Below are 21278 nucleotides of genomic sequence, written 5' to 3'. Positions count from 1 at the left end.
ACGTGAAATATTTCAGAATAGTATACTCTTGCAAGTCAGGTTAAAATGATGAGTAAAAATTAAATTATTCATATTTATACAATTGTCAAAGAATTATCTAAGCCAGAGGTCGGCAAAGTGCGGCTCCGGAGCCGCATGTGGCTCTTTGGCCCCTTAAGTGCGGCTCTGGCACAAATGTCCACCGGCATTTACGCGCCGAATTTAAAAAACAAGGAAATATGGAGCTCTAAATTTGAACGTCTTTGTGTTGATTTGGAAAATTATAATAAAGGTTTGCTAAATTAATAAATAAATTTGGCTCTCAATTTTTTTTTAATCGTTGTAATGTACATATTTGGCTCTTTGGCTAATAAGTTTGCCGACCACTGATCTAAGCCAATAACATTTTAGAAATAATCCTATTGGTTTGTTACTGAATATTGGTAACGCCTCTCTATTCCTGGAAGTAAACAATTAGACAAAATTATACTGGGGTGATTCTCATGTAAATATGATTATATTGTCTAGAGACACATTCTCATTGCTTATTGTATAAGACAAATGTCACCATAAATTAAATACATATATGTATACAGTAGAAAAGGGGTATATTTTTTTCAGTTTACAGATATATATTATATGATTTCAACAAAGAAGTCTGATGGTCCTAAACTCGCCTAAACTCGCTGGAATAGATATAATGGAATATATTTTTTTCGAAGGGTATAACTATTTGTGACTAAAACAAAGAAGTCGGATGGCCCTCAAATTATTGTATTCTTTGTTATATATTTGACAAGGATTAGTAATTGAAGCTCTTATGTTTCATGGTGCAACATATAACAATGGAGTTTTGGTATTACCGTGCGCCGTGGGGGTGGTTCTAAACTCGCCCTAAATTACTGGAATAGATATAATAGAATATATTTTTTTCTAAGGGTATGACTATTTGTGACTAAAACAAAAATTTGGATGGCCCTCAAATTATTGTATTCCTTGTTATATTTTAGACAAGGATTAGTAATTAAAGCTCTTATGTTTCATGGCACAACCCATTACAATGGATTTTTGGTATTACCGTGCGCCGTGGGGGTGACCAGTGACCCACGCACTAAATAACATACTATAATATAATAGTTTTTATTTTAAATAAACTATTATTTATCACCCCTATATATAAACAAATAATATACTATATAATTTGTTAAATGGCGCAGTGAGTTTTTTTTAAACTAAATATATACTGTGGCACGATACGTGTTAATAATAAATGATAAACTGTTGCCATTAAAAAAAAAACACAATATAAAGTGTTTGTTTAAGTCAAAGCAAATATGATTTATAAAATGTACAAAACTTAAATCAACGATGTTATAAAACATCTGAGTAGTGTTAAGCATTTTATGATGCTAAATATTTTTTTAGAAATTAGAAATTCATCTCAAATTCTCGATAAATATGAAAAAATATTTACTATGTATGATATTTATATTATTACTGTATTTTTTATATATGTACATAGAAAATCTTTTTATAGACCTATCATTTACAATACAATAATAAAGGTCAATATTTACGCACATTAATAAATAAAACATAAACAAACGCGAACAATGGTAAATCATTTATTAAAACCTAAAAAATGCGATAATAATATAATTTAATACATGTTTAATAGTCACTTTCCATGACATTATATTTTTTATCTTATTTACAAAAAAATCGTTAGATTTATAGATTTTATCTAAAAACAATGACGCTTGTTTAACTTATGTGGAAAACGAATCCTTGCCAAAGACTTAATCATTATCATTATTTATTATTATATTCCTTATGTTTTGTTAACCGGCTAATATTCCAATAAGTCCAAATAAAGTGTTTACTGTCGGTCATAAAACTTATATTGTCAAACAATGTTTTCAAAAATATTTGTCCCTATTCGGCATTACCTGTTTTGAATACAACTGTAAATTTTATAAATTAAAACCTTGAATTTTTATAAAATCACAGTGGTTGTAAATCATTAAAAAATAGTCGTATTAATTTTATTTTTTACCAAAAAAATTAAGAATTCTTGAAATCTATTTATTGATTAATTTAAAAAAAATATGCAACATTAGTTACAGATTTTCGTATCTTAATTCAAAATAATATGTTTTGTATACGTAATACGTATTGTTATCAATGACAAAACGGGATATGTAAGGTTAGAATTAAATATTCAATATACATTGTAATCGAATAAATAACATTTTTTCACAAATACCAATACACAACATAACCAAATGCCATTCTAGCGATGAAAAAGGTTGACCTTCGCCTATCCGGGACCGCAAAGAATTCGATTTGGCGCAAGCCATTACTATTTCTATATAATAATAACGAAAAGAGAACTTTTCTCTTCGGATACATTGAGCAAATTTCGTATATGTCGTTACGGCCATTTGGTATTACATTTCCGATCTGAAAGTTCCTGTAAAATTCCGAAAAAAACACAACACGCCCATGTGTATGTGTAAAAATACCCCTGTTAATATTTCATGATCGATGATACGAATTAATGTGGTACGTGTGGATAAAAAATTGTACGAAAGAGAGATCAAATACGTTCGATCACGATTTCAATAACGAATGACAAGGGTGATAATATCAGTATGATATTATGATGCGAATAATATAAATTGCGTCAGCGCTGGTTTCAAATGCCATGAATATAATTATTTGAATAGTTATTTAATCTGTATTTTACAGTTTGAAAGAAAAACATATTTACGTTGGTAGATAACTTACGAGTAGCAAACAGTTTTATAAATCAGAAAAAAAACTCGAAGCACAAATGCGTACTTAGATTGCAACAATTTAAACCCATTAACTACATGGTTTTGTGAAATAATTACCGAACTTCTCAGATACAAATCTACACCACTCTAAAAATTCTCACATTTAAACTTAAAAAAACGTGGGAATGAGACGAAGAAGTCAACAATGCGGATTATGATCCGAAGCAGGTATTGTGACAAGTTCTCAGACCAGTTCAGAAAGTCAATGTTGTACATGGCTTTTACACGGCATAACTATGTTATTTATTTTAGAAGCCTTGTATAATAATACATATCTCTGAATTCGTTGAAATCTGATTTTTCAAATACGTTATACGATCTTAGTTTGGAGACACCCCAAGGCGCAGTGACAAAAATCACGTTCATTAACAAACAATGGAAGCCATGGGGGATACTCCTATGTGAAAGCACTATAAGAAGAATATCTAGTGTCTAGTGTGTCTTCTAAGTAATGACCATGGAATTAATCGCGACAATGAAACGATGAAATGTTTTGGACACGTATAAAGGACCCGAAATGGCAAACGCCCTAATGGAGTGCGCGCCAGAATGGAATGAAGGATAATTAAAATGGCGCAAACGGGACTCTTGATTAATGGGACATAACTGGAGCATCCCGAGAAAGACCCGCAGACGATGGCGTTATTGATTTTGCATAAAAATCCTGTCTGCAAGACTAATCTGAGACTTAAATGAACTTCAAATCATTTACATGGGTTGTCACATAAAACTGGCTACTTTTAAATTCCTTTTCGTTTAATTGTTACGAGAAACTCAAAATTAATACTCTATATTATCTCTCACGCTATTCTTAAATGATCCCAGCAGTCTAAAATTATATATTTAAAAAATACTATGAACTACAAAAGTATACTTATTTAGCTATTAATTTTATCTCTAGAACTTGTAAAATGATATTTTATCTCAATACCACTAATATTTTTTTAATACGCTTGTATAGTAATTATCGCTTGCACTTAATAATACTAGACAACAAAAACGTTTATACAATATAAAATTTAAAATTAAACACAAGCTAGAGGTAATGTCTTATATTGTATTATAGTATAATACATTACCTCTATCTTATGCTACTCTTTGTGTAGCATTTAGCATTATAAGCGTAATATTTATTACATCGCTTAGAGAGAGAACGGCTTTAAGAATGAACTATGGCTTATATTTTTTATGAAAGATCATAAACATCTAAATTGAGTCACATCACCTTATCTAGACACTTGCCACAAGTCAAGAGCCGCTAAAACGACAGTGACGAATATTAACGTGGGCACCGTTAATCAGGAAATCTTCATTGGCCCCATGGAATAAAAAAAATCATCGCCACCACAAGAACAAAGAAACAAATTAGCGAAAGAGGAGCTCAATATTTTTTATTCTGTAAAACTCTTCATCATCGTTCAGTTCCCACGAGAACGTTGCCGAAAAAAATATATCTGTCAACAAAGTGAATACCTGGATTAGATCAAGCCTGACCTTTTGATTTATAAAAATGCAAAGGATATTCCGAGAAATGCGGTCTTTGTGGAGAGACGTGAAATATGCTGTAAATCATTGATTCTGATTTATATAATAAATTTATATATTACACATACCAATTATATTTCCAATTCTTGTCTGCAATCAATATACATACATATATAGTATATATTATTGTGACCGTTACTTAAGCGATTTTTTTATATTTGTTACCCAAGAAAATATAAATTATTCATTATATATTAGTTAATAAATATCATTAATTAAATGCCTAATAACTGCAAAAAAAATAAGCACGTAGTGATTTTTAAATTTTTGCATAAGTAATTTATCAGTGACGAGTAGTTAAATGCATTATTTTTCCATAAATATTATTTTATATGATTCTCTCGTAAAGTTGTGCTAGCAGGCTTAGTTACTTCTTGCGAGTGTATATGTTATAGTGAATGTGTAGGGATAAGTAAATAGACGTTTCGCAACTGTCAAGTTGAGTTTTATAAACATTTGAGAGCAGCATTTAATTTCACTAGTGTCTCTTAGTTAAATTATATTTTCCCTAGTATAAATATATTTATAATACCACCATTAAAAAATATTTTATATGGTTTGACTTAACTGTTAATACACCACTGTAACATATAAACTCTCCTATAATTTTAAATAAATCATTTTTTTAGATCTTTAAAAAACACGAATTGTTATGATGATTTAAAAAAATAATTATAGTGTTTTAAATTTAAAAAAAATGTGATTTGTGAGTGTTTTTAATCTATCCTAGTGATCCTGTCTTTTACTGACTAGTGAAATGATATAGACTTAATATTTATTAATATTATTCAATTAGTAATGCTAATATATTATATAATTATTTATTTATAATATTTTAAAGCTAATGGTGAAATATTGCTACTAAAATATTATAATATATATAAAAACGTACTAAAAATAAAAGTTTATAATTAAACTTCTGATCCTGAGCACAAATTTGTTTTATCATCCCCTAAATTTTACTTAAAAAAATATTCAATGAATAATATTACACAAACTACATATAAAATTTGTATATATTATACATAACTAGCCTTATATTATATACATATTATTATATATATACATATATAATATACGAAATTAATGTGTAGCTCTATTATTGTTTTCAATAAAAAAAAATTAAATACATATAAAACTTTGAATATATTTATTTATAATATTTTTTATATCATCTTCTAGATTTTACCCTTGCAGCATTTTTATTTATAGTTTCACCCTCATCGTATTTTGCAAATATTATATTATCATTTTGATTCATAGAGCATATGTAATATTATTGCACAATATTACATGCTTATAAGTCAGTAAATTATGTTTATGTTTTGTATAAACACTAATATGTATTTATTATCTTAGACAGTAAATATCTTTTCTGGCTATATTTTAATGAAAATTATTTATTTATCTTAAGTAAAATCATTTTAGCATTTAATAGTTCTTTGTTAACGAAAGAAACTTAGATTGTAATTTATTTATGTATTTATAGTTTAGTGTAATCAATCATAAAATATGATTAAAAATGCTTTAAAAATATTTTTCAAAGAATAAAATTTACAATAAAGGCAAAAACTAATGATACAGCTAAAATTATTTGCTCTTTAGTGCAAATTTTTTTTATTTAAAATTCAAATTATTTTTCTTTATCCTACAATAGCTCCAATTTTTATTAAGCTTTTTAATCTAGGAAAAGATTAAGATTTATATTAATATTATTTTATGTTGCACTTGAAAAATAATCGATGTGGTAATTTATCACTAATTTGATCATTCAATATTATTTATAAATAATTCTAAAACTTTATTAAGGCAAGGATGTATTATCATGTCTAAACTACGCTCATTTAAGTTTTATTTAAATTTTAAATGACATTAAAATTTTAGCACCCTTCTCAAAGTAACACTTCAAAAGTATTAACGTAACAACTTTTATGAAATCTCAAACTCAACTATACAATATAAAAATTATTTTATTTCGCCTCAATTACAACGATTATAAATTAAATCACCATTTGATTTATTATTCCATGTATAGCGTGTATGAAAAATTGATATATTTTATATATGTTTCAGAGGGGAGAAAAAATATAACATGGAGGCTGAAAAGTGAAATGGCATAAAACCCTCGAGTGACGTCGAAATCTCATCATCTCATATTTATTCAGATAACGTTCGCACGCGTGTGATTTTGTAAATATGTATATTGTACGAGGCGTACGAAGATGTGAGATTTTATAAAGTAAATAATATAAATATAATAATATAAATATAATAATATTCGTAGTGAGTGTGTGTTATAAATATTAAAATAATTAAATAAATAATAATTAAATTGATAGTGCGGTTTACCATGGCAAACAAGATGGTATCGTTCGCCTTCGTCATTTTGTTATGTGTCGTTTGTGTCGTTTCACATGGAGCAGGTGGCAGTCATCACAAGTCGCAGCCTCAGGAGCTACTGTTGGAGGAAGCAGGTAAGAATAAAAAAAATATTTGCTAATTAAAAACTTGAGATGCGAGTGGAATATTTGAGCTGTTTCATAACTTTACAAAGTCGGCACGTTCTTAGTGAAAAATGACAAAGACGGATGCTGACCTGTGCCGAATCCGTAAAAAAAACGTTATTGGGTATGGGTTCGATGTTGTACCTGACTGGGTGGTATAGTATGGATCAAAAGATGTGACACATTTTAGAGAATAAAATTATTAGGTTCATATTCCATTTAAGCTAAAAATATATTGATATAGGTTTAAATTAACAGACTAAAAAAATACTGATTTACATTTTATTACAGGTAGAAAGCTTTACATATTTTTTTGTTAGTTTTGCGGACATATTAAGACCTTTTTACACGGAATAATAAAAGCAAAGTAGCATTATTAGACAATTTCCCATTAGTAAATATAGTCAATTACAGTAAGAATTTATTTGATTATAAATACACGCTTGGGAACGGGTAGACCTGAATTTATTATTCTCGTTTTAAAAAAAAATATGACAAAACCAAAAATGTACTACATATGTATGTACATTTGTAAAGAATATTTTTAGAATTTTATACCAAAAGCGTGTGTATTTTCTGCTTTCATTTGTATTTTTAAATATACACAAAAATGCCAAAAGCACAATATATCTAAACAAATTTATTAAATAATAATAGTCCTATTAATGGTATACAAAACCGTTCCTTTCTTCAGCAAGGTTGTGTTGAGTATTAAATATTTTATTGAAGTAATATTAGTGTTTGTTTTTGTCAGCAAATAAAATAATAGAATCCAATCTAAATACCCAAATATTCGAATACCAAATTTATTTGACCATTTTTCAACTATTCATTATTTGAATCTTTGTCCCAACTATTCGTAAAGATATTCTAAAAGTATGTTATGTATTGTTGTGTATTTTCAACAACGCAGGTAGTATTTATAAAAGGCATGGATTATCAGTTGAAATATTGAAGCAAAAAATCCTTTTTAGTTACTGAAATTCCAAAAGTTACTGATATTTTTGCGTTAATTTTTTACAGTTATGTAAGATTTTTCACAATTCATAGTGTCTCTTTTAAATTAAAACGAATATTTTTTATTAATTGTAAAAAAGTTTATTATGGTAATATTTTAAGCATACCAAGTAAATCTAGCATACTTAGTTTATTATGATAATATTTTTTAAGCATATATTTTAATCTTGATGAAGAAACTGTTAGATTGTAATCTATTTATGTAGTTATAGTTTAGTGTAATTAATCATAAAAATTTAAATAAAAAAGCTTTACAAATATATTTCAAAGTATAAAATCGACATTTTGCAATGCTTGGTGTTGATTTTTTTATCTCATCTAAATCAATATAAATAATCTTTATTAATAATAGTAATATTTTTTTGATCATTTTGAGTTATAGTTTGGTACGATAATGTCTTCTTATATTTATTTTACATATTACAGTCATGATTTACATTTTCAAAGCCAATAAAAAACAGTCGCATAAAAATATTAAAGCAAAAAACACTTTATAGTTGCCGAAACTTCAGAAATTCATTATTTTTTTGAGTTAATTTAATGCAGTTGTTGGCTTTTTTAATGCTTGGTGTTGATTTTTTTATCCCTTTAAAATAAATACGAATAATATTGCTCAATAAATAAGTAATTTATTATGGTAGCATTTTTTGAGCATTCTGAGTTGTATTTTGATGTAATACATTGTTGACAATCAAGTCCACACTAACAGTAACTTAAATATTTCAGTAAAAGACCGATTTATATTTAGCAGCAGGAATAATCAGAACAATGCATCGACAAAAACTTATGATACATATATTTTTATATTGACATGATTTATAACAGGCATAAATTAACTGTTCAAAGTTGACAAAAAAAAATCAGTCGCATAGAACAAATTGAAAAGAAAAAAATACTTTTTAGTTGCCGAAATTTCAGAAATTTCTTATATTTTTGTGTTAATTTTATGCAGCTGTGGACTTTTAAAATGCTTGGTGTTGATTTTTTTTTCTCATCCAAGTCAATATAAATAATGTTTATTATTTATAGTGATATTTTTTTGAGCATACTGAGTTTTCGCTGCGATAATAAATCATTTTATATTTATATTATATATCACAGGCATGAATTACATTTTAAAGCAAAAAAAAAAAACAGTCGCATAGAAAATATTGAAGCAAAAAAACAATTTCTATTTGCCGAAATTCCGGAAATTTCTTATATTTTTGAGTTAATTTAATGCAGTTGTTGACTTTCTCAGTGTTTGGTGTTGATTTTTTTAAATAGAAATAATGTTGATTAATAAATAAGTAATTAATTATGGTAGCAATTTTTAAGCATACCGAGTAGTTTGATGTAATACATTGTTGAAAATAAACAGTATCTAAAATATGTCAGTAAATGAGCCATTTATTTTTAGCAGCAGGAATTAAATCAGAAAAATGCATCGTACTTATTTAAGGTTGAAAATATTTAATGCCTAATTATTGTAAAATAAAAATTAACAGTCTTGTTACTTTTTCTTGTTAATATAAATACATTCATACATGCATGTATTTTTTTATTACGAATATATTCGAATATTCGAATAATTTTTCATATACTATTCGATATTTAAATTAATATTAATAACAAATATTTGGAAAATCTAGCTTATACAAAAACACGAAAAAAGTTCCCATTGTAAAACATAATTTTGTTTTTGTAAAATGTTTCTCATTTTATATGCTTATTCTAATGATTATAATATTATAAACATTGGATAATAACTATATTTTCTTATATAGCAAAATCCTTAATTACAACGATTTCAACAACAGTCACTAATAACAAAAATATGTATTTTGTTAAAATATTTTTATTGTATTATCATACAAAAAAACATTGCAATTTTTTATAGTCGATATTATACTATAGCAAATATTCCATTATATATAAAATTAAGTTTTGCATTACTATAGTAATATTTTGTATAAGACAATTAGACTTTTTTTTATAATTACATGCAACAAAAAATTTATCAACAGAAAAAAATCATATATGTTATTATATTTATATAAAGTAAAAAATAATGCAAAATATTGAAATTAGATTATTAAAACTGAATCATAAAATATTGTATCGACTTAAAAATAGATAATAAAAAATAACAAGCAATGATTACATACGAACGAAGAACTTATTATAAACTTTAAGTATTATAATTCAAAGTATAGTTTAATTCTTTTAGATTTAATAAATTAACGAAATAGTGCTTGCACAAATAGTTAAAAACCAATAACGCATTTTTCTTGAATTTATAGATTTTTAAAAATCTGATGTAAATATAATAACTTATTAGTACATTGTTGTAGCTCACTGTGTTGTTATTAAATGCCTGCTTATAACATTACTTTTCACAAAACATATCTTAAAATAATGAATTATTCATTAGAAATACCAATTGTATTTTATGTTTTTTATATAATATTTTTTTTTGCATATGTATCTATTATATATAATTTTACTAATTATATTTTAAAATGATCTTGCAATTAACAAATTATGAAGCACCTCTTAACCGATGTTTGGTTATCATTTCTAAAATTATCTAAAGTATTTTAACTCGTCTTAAAATTCTACATTCAATGTTTTATTTTATTTATTTCAACATAAAACAGAAAAAAACTGTACATAATAAATTTACTGTTAAATATTCTACCTAATAATTTATATTTCATTTACTATTTTAAGCTTATATTTTTATATGTATATATTACTCTTTTAATTAAATCGTAAGTGCAATAAATAAAAAATGTGATTCATAAAACGGAACAACTGACTTCGTTGTAGTCAATTGCTTTGGTTTTATATTTAGAAATTCATATAAAGTTGCTATTTCTATGCACATGTATACGTTCAAGAATGAAATGTTCGATCATTCCGCTTTGTGCCTTCGCGGTGTACGGACGCACCTCGTGCTCTGTGCGTAGACCGCGCTGCTGTACACACTCGGACCTGCCAGCTGCGCCGCTGAACAATTTTGCTCACTGCCTACCAAACAACAGCGCCATGAAAAAGGCGCAGACGCGTAAGCGTTCTGTGGGGACGATTAAGGCGTTCCTTAACCCCAGTCAAGATTCGGAATGGCAACTTCCGAAAAAAACTGCCAGACCATCCACTGAGTCCAGGAGCCCCGGACCAACCCCGAGCCAAAACAGGTTCGAAAAGCTTCCCGAGGTATTAGGAAGCAAATCAAGCAGAGTTCCGCCTGTGATTATGGAGGTCACGGGCTCACATCTTCAAACGACGGACCTTATTAAATCCGTCACCAAATCCAGCAACTTCACGTTGCGTTACACTGGAAAGGGCAACGTGTCCGTCCAGTGTTCTTCGCTCGAGCAACGAGCCTTACTAATGGAAGGATTGAGGGGGCATCGCCCATTTCATACCTTTACCACTGACGAGGACAAGACAGTAAAGTCTGTCCTGAAAGGACTACCAGAAGTTCCAACTCAAGACATAGCTGCTGACCTCCAAAGGCAAGGACTCAATGTCGTCAAAGTGACGACAATGAAGACAAAGACGGAGGTACTAGGAGGTTCTCGCCTCTACCTGGTTCAGTTCTCTTCGGATACCAAGACAGCTGCAATCAAAAACATCCGGTACGTTTGTTTCGCCAAGGCCATTCTGGAAAGGTATAAGCGTAACAATGGACATTTAACCCAATGTTTCAGATGTCAGCTTTATGGACACGCAGCCAAAAACTGCCACCGAACCCCACGATGCGTCAAATGTACCGGCAGCCACGCAACCGCTGACTGCTCGAAAACGGATCGTGAGACACCAGCGAAATGCATCGGATGCGAAGGAGATCATCCGGCCAACTTCAAGGACTGCCCTCGCAGGAAGGAGTATCTTGTCCAGACTCAGAGGAGACATCAAAGGCCAGCTACCGTCGCGGCTGTCGCCCCGGCTGCACCTGGCCCGACATTTAACTTAGTTCAGGAGCATTTTCCCGCACTCCGACCATCCCAACCGGCTAAGAACTTCTCAGCTGCGGCCGCTAATCTCAAACAGGCTCAAAGATCACAACCAGAGCCGACAGCAGCACCAAACACCGGCGCAGAGGATGCCCCCATGTCGTCCTCGGATCTACGGAAGATGCTCCTCGTACTTCAGGAGATTCGGGTCAAAGCTGGCAAGTGTGCGAGCAAAATGGAGATAGCCATCATGATGGTAGAGTACCTTGATGTCCTCTTCTAAGAAGAAATTGAATTTGCTAACGTGGAATTCACGTGGAATTCGACACAAAACTGGCGAGCTGGAGCTATTGATCAGTGAGTATAAAATTGACATTGTCATAGTTACCGAGACGTATCTTAAACCTCACGTTAAAATATCTTTGCCGAACTTTGTTTGCCTCCGGAGAGACCGACTCTCAAGGCCAGGTGGCGGGGTTGCGATTTTTATTAAAAAATCTATAAAACACGCGCGTATAAATCCCGACGTAATTAACTTAGAATCTGTCGCGATCCAAATTAATAATAATAATAAAATCATCACAATTGCTGCCGCATACAACTCACCCGGAGACGAATTGTTGAAGAGTGATCTAGATGCTGTGCTTGGACTTGGAAGCTCTGTTATATTAAGCGGAGATTTCAACGCCAGGCACTCGCACTGGAATTGTTCTAGTACCAATCGATCCGGTACCATGCTCTTTAACTACTTGCACGATACTGACACGGATATTCACTTTCCAAATTCACACACACACTATCCTTTTAATAACATGTCTCCATCAACTCTTGATTTCGCATTAGTCAAAGGTTTTACGCCAATTTCGGGGATGCACTGCATCCAAGCTCTATCTTCGGATCATCTTCCTGTGTTTTTTGCTCTGGAAGGCGATGTTGAGGTCATCCCTGAAATATTTTTTGACTACGGAAGAGCTGACTGGAAAGGTTTTAGAAGTTTCATTGAATGTCGTCTACACGGCGCTCCACAGATATACACTTTACAAAACACCAGGCAAATTGACGATGATATTAATTTTTTTACAAATTTAATCGAGCAGGGTAAACTATCATTTATACCGACGCGTAAAAATATACCAAATAAAGTAAAATTAACTCCAGAAATTATCGAATATATAAAAATCAAAAACAGAATTAAAAAGCAATGGCAAAAAAATAGATCACCCCAGCTTAAAACTTTATTAAATAAATTAACCAGTGATATCCGCGTAAAAATCCAAATAATTAAAAATGATTCATGGTCGCGTAAACTGAAAAAACTAAATCCAGCAGATAACTCATTATGGAAAATCACTAAATCAATTAAAAATAAATATTCAGACATTCCGCCGTTAAAAAATGGAGACGACATAGTAACCTCGAACATACAAAAAACTGAGGTATTAGCTAATGCATTCTCTACATCCTATGTGCTAACGCAAAATTATACGCATCTAAAAACCCAGAGTAAAGTTGATCGTTCAATTCAAAGACTTGATAAAACTAGAATAGATAAGAAAACTATTAACGAAATTACCCCGTTCGAAATTTATAACATTGCAAAATCACTTAAAAATAATAAAGCTCCGGGAATTGACCGATTAGATAACATCTTAATAAAAAACTTTCCATTTAAATGCTTTCATTTCCTAACTAACATATTTAACTTTTGCTTATCTATTGGGTATTTTCCAGGTATTTGGAAAGTTGCAAAAATAATTCCGATAAAAAAACCCGGTAAAGCTGATAGCATCCCATTAAATTACCGACCGATTAGCTTACTACCGTCCCTAAGTAAATTATTTGAAAAGATTATCTTATCACGTTTAAAAGAGTGTCTAAATAGTAAAATCATTAACGAACAATTTGGCTTCCGCGAAGGACACTCAACAACGCATCAACTTAATAGACTCACGGAGCACATTTCTGCGAATTTTAACAGGAAAAAAAGCACAGGATTTTTAATGTTAGACGTAGAGAAGGCATTTGATACTGTGTGGCATGAAGGGCTAGTATACAAACTAGATAGGTACAAAACCCCACACTATCTGATACAAATTATCCGATCATACCTCCAAGATCGAAGCTATGTCGTCTCCTTAAATAACGATAATTCGACACCGCGTAAAATACCAGCCGGGGTTCCTCAGGGGAGCATACTTGGGCCGTATCTTTATATAATATATACAAACGATATTCCAATTTTAAAAAACACCAGTCTCTCTATTTACGCGGACGATACGGCCGTTTTAACTAGTTCATATGGTCTTAAACCAATAGCAACAAAACTACAAAAATCTTTGCATAACTTAAATAAACATTTAAAAAAGTGGAAAATAAAAATAAACGACGATAAAACTGAGGCAATCATTTTTACGATGCGCCGGCAACCGTTGCCTCCGCCTTTAAAAACCGAGCAGGGCAAAAACATTGAATGGAAAACGAGTGTTAGGTATCTGGGTCTTCACTTAGATTCTAAATTAAAATATACAAAGCATATAAAAGAAGTACGGTCTAAAGGGCTTGCCGCCATTTCAGCTCTGAGACCCATTTTTAACAGAAAAAGCGCGTTGACGATTAAAAACAAAATTTTATTATATAAACAATTAATACGACCGATATTAACATACGCTTGCCCAGTGTGGAGTAATACGTGTAAAAATAATTTTAATAAGTTACAAGTAATTCAAAATAAAGCTGTAAAAATAATTTATAACACCCCATATTATACTAATTTAAAGAAACTCCACACTCGATATTCTATACCTACAATTAAAAATCACATTATTAATAATACGATAAATTATTACAAAAATATCTCGCGTGAACATAATAATAAATTAATTGCAAAAATTGGTAACTATGACAAAGTCACACTAAATTTCAAGTATAAACATAAAATGCCTAAGCACATAATGCTTTGATAGCAAATCTGTAACCACGACTTCAATAGCCCCAGTTCGTAAGTGTTATTTTTAATTATGTATCTTATATTTTATTTATTTTATTTTCTTTTTCTTATTGTATAAAGGTTTTAGTATTTTCTCCTTAAATTTTACTTATTAAATATTGCATATTGTTGCCTCTATTTTTATTTAAACTATTGTAATTTCGCTTGTAAACATGATAATGGCTAAAAGCCAGAAACATGTAATTTATAACTTGTATAAAACTAAATTATTTTTGAAATAAACATTTAAAAAAAAAAAAAAAAAAAAAAAAAAGAATGAAATGTTTGCAGAAAACTTGTTCGTACATACAGCAAACGTAATAAAGCTCTAAAAAAGTGCAAAAAGACCCATCGCTTGACTTATACAACACGTTCGGGCGTCGGCGTCGCTAACGTTTTCGCAAATAAAAATATTTCAATGTAAATACAAAATAAAAAAATATTAACTGCCAACAATATCCAGTGCTGGTGACAGGTACGCTTTTCCATTCATACCTTAGTGTTTATTCTAGATGGAAAAATCGTATGAAAATAGGACGAATAACAGTAAACCTAGACGGGTGAAAGGGTTGGTAGTTGCCAAGCGCACTATCACCCATCCCAAGTTATTCTGTACATACCATTACTTTTATTTTATTACGCAATTAAAACATAGAGACTAGTTCCATTAGCGATATACCAATTGACAGGGTATATCCTCGGGGAGTGAATTAACAGAAAACGAGTTAATTTTCAAAAACGACCGGTTACAATTTACGATTATCGCTATATAAACACTCGTTTTCTATGTTTATATTATCTGTTTTATGACCTTTGTTGGTTTTAATTAATTAATTCAAGTGATTTTTCAGTTGACTAAAATTTTAGTTAGCGTGACGTGTTAGAAATATTCTGTCGAGTGTGAGATTCGTTCATTGATTCATTATAAGTGTTGAAAGTTAAATACTACTGGAATTCATCATTACATTCTTTATGTTTATAATTGTAGCAAAATGTCATAAATTTAGAATGCAAAATTATATTTACGAAAAAGGGAGTAGAAAGCCATTTTTGTTTCAGTCAATAACGTCTGTTTAACTATTCCTAAATTATGTTTACCACTTAATTTATATGACGTTCTTAAACATAAGCAATTTTGAAACTACTATAAATAAATAGATTAAATAGATATTTTTATAATAAATAAATTGTATTATATTTCATATTCATAGTCGAATCCAGGAATATTAAATACTCTCATAATTTAGGACATTTTTATAAAGCATGGATTGAAAAATAATTAGTTAACTCATAACATAAAACGCGATGATTTATTTACTCAGCCAACTTTATACAAATAATGTATAATAAAAACAAAAGGATTCTTAGCATCGTTAACTTTTGTGATATATAACTCCTGAAATATTCATGCATAACTTTGCCGAAATAAGCGATGACCGAATTATTAAAAAAACACGAGTTCAACAATAAACCGCGCGGTTAACCGTGACGATTTTTTACGTTCAACTTCAACGTTCAAATAAGAATACCGACGCTTCTTATTTGATTTGAAGCACAAAAGTATTTTGAATTAATTTAAACTTTTTTAAATTGAATCCCAAAGTTTGCCGCAAAGTTTATTAAGTTGATGCTTCAGATCAAAATTATATACATAAACATTATAAATTTCGCCAGACGCTTATATAATGTTTAATATATAAAGACGATTCCGAATAATCGAAAATAAACAGCTCTGAATATGAATTTTAATTAGGAGCGAAAATTTAGAACAATGGGGCTCTGCAACTGGCAATGAAAGTTCTCTAAAGACTAATATTTCATCTGTTCATTGGGATAGTTGTATGCCTGCTATGATTATTATAGATATAGATATTGTTATCTAAGAGGCTTTTTATATGACAAAACACGAACGTCAAGCTTTGTGAGATCAATTAAAACGGATAAGAAGGCGCTTCGGTTAATTTAACGATTTAAACCGGACTGTGATTAACCGTCGACCGAAACCTGGTCGTTCTGGGTTTATCTTCTTAATTGTCAAACAAGATGCATCTTATTTTTAATGCGCTTAATTGGAGGTACCGATTTGAAATAATTGCTCTTGGGCTTAAATAATTGGAAATAAAGAGGGGAGCGAATGTATTTGGGGAGCTATAACTGTACATTTTAACTTTAACCTAATTATCATTTAGAATTGAACATGATATATAATAATTATCGGTATGGTACATTTTAATTTATTGTAGTTTTCATATTCATCACATTTGTTTATAATACATTTGAATATTATATAATAAAACATACAATTTAATTTAAAAATATTTTAGGGCACCAAAAGGGATTAATTATATTTTTGATAGTATATTTATCTAACAGATGTCGTTATTATATTTTTTTTCATATAAAATTAAATAATTAAAAAAGAATTACTTGATTATATTAAAAAAATCGTTTCGAATATCCTTATATATATTTTCTTAGATCGGTTTATATAAATGTCTCACCATAACAAATTCTTATTTAGAATCGATGGCGACAATGTGGTGTTCGTATTCTAAAGTATAATTTTTATGCCTTATGGCATTTTGCAAAAGCCGATAAAGATTTTGCGTAAATTGAATATTTACGACCGAAAAGTTTTCACTGATATTGTATTGGTGAGTGCACACACAAACTTTTATAATTATCAGTAGCGTAATTTTAATAATATGACAATTTAAAAATTGCGATTATTTAGCACATTTTTCGATCGCGCGCAAGTATGCCGGCTGTACGTGACAGAAGCCGCCGTCCGGACTTCATTCACGGCCGCCGTCCGGACGGCATATGAAATTTGCGACAAGTGGTCACTTACTCGAAATCGTAGGTCTCAGCCGACTTCAGTTGTAACTTCGGTTCGGACAATTTCTAGAGAGTGTAGTGCAAGCATAATTAGTCTTTGAAAGAGAAGAGAATTGTTCACATAGGTAATATTTTTTCTGTTAACTTGCGCATTTTAATAAAATATTCTGGTACGCAAAAACAAAAATCTGGAATATCAACTTCAATACACTTTTATTTTAACACCATGTTGCACTGAATTTTAATCAATCCCGTTTGAATGTCACTTTTTGTATGAATTTCTAAATAATTTAAAATCATTTTCACATTTTTTAATTTCTTCAAATCGGGCTTAACATTAAAATAATAACCCATGAATATTTATAGCATGTTTGCTAAATCACAACTGTAATATAAGTATTGCAAGTAGGAAAATTGAATTAATTTAAAATTTTGTAGTTGATTTTTCCACGTTCTAAGTTTTAATTTAAATGCTGTTTTATAGTTAAAGATATACGTGACAACTGTATTTTGACTTTATATGACTAAAATTTAAAGTGTCACGTAATGAAGGCCTTATTATGCATTCAGTTTGACTAACTCTATTTTCATTTTTTTTTTTTTAATATTATGATTTCAATATAAAATTAGCAAATCGTATTAAAATTAGGATTAAAAGAGCCAACATACTTCTGTAAAACAAATAAAACTCTCAAATTCACTTTCATTGAGGCTGTTGATTGTATAAATAAAAAATATGTGCATATATACGATTTAAATTTTAACCCTTAAAATATTTTACCTTTGCCGATGGAATGATTTTTCAAATATATGAACTATAAATATGCAAGATTTTTGATACAAATATTTATAACTTGACTATAAGCTTTTACTGCTTATATTTAGCAACAATAGAAAACACTTTATTCAAGATAATTAAACTCATTATTTATAAATTTGCTACTAAATAGCCCAATAGACTAATAATCGCTTCCTTTTAATTAAAATGTAGATTTAAATTCTTATTTACGAAGAAATTTAGATTGTTTTCAAAAGATTAAAATCGTTAATTAAAATAAATAATATAAATATATTATTAGGTGTTCCTTAATTCTACTAATATAAACTAGGTTTTCGTGTATAGCATTAGCCATAATAATGAAACTATTGAAGCTAATCAGATTATATATTATATAAAATTTTAAATCGATTAGATAAATTATTTATTTATCTATATATTCTAGTTTGTTAACACTAATAAAACTGTTTTATTGATTTTTTCTTCAATTAAAATTAGACCCGCGTGTGAAACAATTTCCTTAGTAGGCGAATTGAAAAAGCGATTCTTAACTGTTATTTATTTACCCGTCGGGCCATATTGAGTATAATTAATTAATTAACTCCATACCCACATTTTTTTATCATCGCATACGCCAGAATTTAATAGTGAAAAAAATAATACTAATTGGAAAATATGACAGCGCTTTTACGCAACCCCGTGAGAACTTATGTTTATTCCTAAAATAATACAATTGTTTGATTACTGAAAAAAAATGTAATACGTGACATATTTATATGCTATCTTGACAAAACATGTCACGAATTGTCCATTTGTACAGAGAATCGCTGACTCGTGAGGGAATTTCATATCTGACAAAACTTGCTCATATTTGCCTAGAAAATGGCAGTTTCCACAGGGTCAGATAAGCATTTATGAAAATAAAACTAGTAAGAGACGTACTATGAAAAAAGGTCTGAAAGTTTGCTTTGTCTATCGCTAGGGCACAATGCGGGTACATAGTGATACTCGCATGCGTATAATGTATACATTAACCGAAAAATTTCATGTCAAAGGTGAAAGGGAGAGAAAAATGAATAGAGTAAAAGATCGTCGGACAATAATCGTTTGTCCGTGGCCAGAACTAATGACGTGGAATTCCCATGAATAAATAAGACCAAGGAGATTCATCAATTAAATCAATGGCATTCAATGGTCCTTGAAAAAAAGGGTCGTGAAAGATTAATAGAAGTCCTGTGTTAGTTTTATAGCCGTAACGTATCGGCTCCTTTGATCCTGGCAATGAAATAACCACCTTTTCACGTTACCTGAGCTATTCTCGACTATTATATCTAGCTTTTCAAAAATGAGCTTAAATATATGTTTTAATATTTATGGGAACATTTTATTTAAACAGACAGCTTTGTCGAAAATGACAGGGCTCCCTTAAAGTGCGTTATCTGTTTAAGTAGATAAATGTTTTTTTTTTCATAAAAATAAAAATTTTGATTCCAGTCAATAATTCAACCATTAAATGATAAATATAAATATCTATTAATTTAATTATAAAGTAGTTAAATTATGTAAAATAGTTAGTTTAAAAAAATATACAAATAACAAATTTATCCCTTTATGTTTGATTACTAATTTATATAAAAGGATTCGCAGTAAAAGTTTTCAGTCCGAAGAAAACAATTATCATGATGGAATTATCTGGTATATATTTTTATTATAAAATTAATATAATTTTATACAGTAGAGTGCAATTAACGAATCACTTTTTGAAATTATACGAATTTAACCTTTTGAACTTCTTTGCCAGCAAATAATATTTGAGGTGGACCTAACTCTATTTTCCAATTTTTTTTTTAAATAATTTAGAATATTCAGATATCGGTTAAATAAAAGATTATATTATTATTTTATGTCCAAATATACATATAGTTAACGTGTGAAACATAAAAAAAAATTATGCTTAGGGTTGCTTGGCCGATCCACCGGGTGCTTGATACAATAGTCTGTGTCGCAATGTGTCGCCGACTATATCATGTGTATTTCTGCAGTATTTTATCCTTTTTTTCAATGGTTTTATCGGTATTTAAATATTTTTTGTGATAGAAAAATGTGCATATTTTTGTCATCCTATGTTTTTTAAAGGGAGCGTATGTTCTTACATACTCTCTTTAAATGATTTTTGATGTTTTGTTTGTGACCGTAATGTTGTTAAATGTATTTTGGCTTATTGTTTTTTAGAACGATCTTTTGTCATGGACGTTTGGTCTAAAAGTCCGGCCAAAAAAATAGTTGAAGCAAAACTCCTTGGAGCTTTTGTCATTGAGCCTAATTACACTGCTTCAATTTTAGTCGCTTTCATTTCACCATCATTGGTAGATAAAGCAAACAAAGATAATTGGCAACCTAATAATGTATTTTTAACTAGCTCAAATATCATAGATACATTTTTTTTTAATATTCCAAATTAAATGCACCAAAATTTATAGTAGGAAAATAATTAAATAAATATTATTTTTGCTTATCATAAATACAAGATTATTTATTTTTCGATTTTTTTGCTAAAAAATATTTTTAAATCTTCTGTGTTCTTTATTTGGAATATATATTCAATAATTAAAAATTTGATTGAAACTTAGGGACAAGGTCCATAAAAGCTGTGGAGGATAATGATAAAGGACGTTTTATTGCAAAACTTGTAAAAAAATATCCGAGTTTCTTCTAGGTGTTATTTTTAAAAAGTATTACATTTATTATAAAACAATTTAAAAAAAATTATATGTTAATATCTAGACAATATAAACATTGAAGGGTCATAATCTTTAAACTTATGTTTGTGTACAATAAAACCTGTTATTT

The 21278-nt window shown here is 29.4% G+C and overlaps 2 protein-coding genes across 4 annotated transcripts in view; both read left to right on the top strand.

Annotated features, from left to right (window-relative positions):
• Positions 1-21278, top strand: part of LOC148235453 (uncharacterized) — a 598142-nt gene that overhangs the window by 21612 nt on the left and 555252 nt on the right. For all 3 annotated transcript variants that reach the window (XM_088185621.1, XM_088185623.1, XM_088185620.1), the window contains exon 2: positions 6438-6838. In XM_088185621.1, coding sequence (XP_088041747.1) covers positions 6715-6838 — 124 coding nt within the window. In that variant the 5' untranslated portion in view covers positions 6438-6714. The remainder of the gene's footprint in view (positions 1-6437; positions 6839-21278) is intronic.
• Positions 10769-15086, top strand: LOC148235461 (uncharacterized). The gene is made up of 2 exons (XM_088185937.1): positions 10769-11508; positions 11581-15086. The coding sequence occupies exons 1-2, from the start codon at positions 10769-10771 to the stop codon at positions 12107-12109; spliced, it is 1269 nt and encodes a 422-aa protein (XP_088042063.1). The 3' UTR covers positions 12110-15086.

This window comes from Plectrocnemia conspersa, unplaced genomic scaffold (assembly GCF_051122295.1).
Source record: "Plectrocnemia conspersa isolate PC_06_02 unplaced genomic scaffold, ASM5112229v1 ptg000005l, whole genome shotgun sequence".
In the NCBI taxonomy this organism is placed as follows: domain Eukaryota; kingdom Metazoa; phylum Arthropoda; class Insecta; order Trichoptera; family Polycentropodidae; genus Plectrocnemia; species Plectrocnemia conspersa.
Note: the sequence above shows the minus strand (reverse complement) of the source record. Positions and strands in the feature narration are given on the sequence as shown.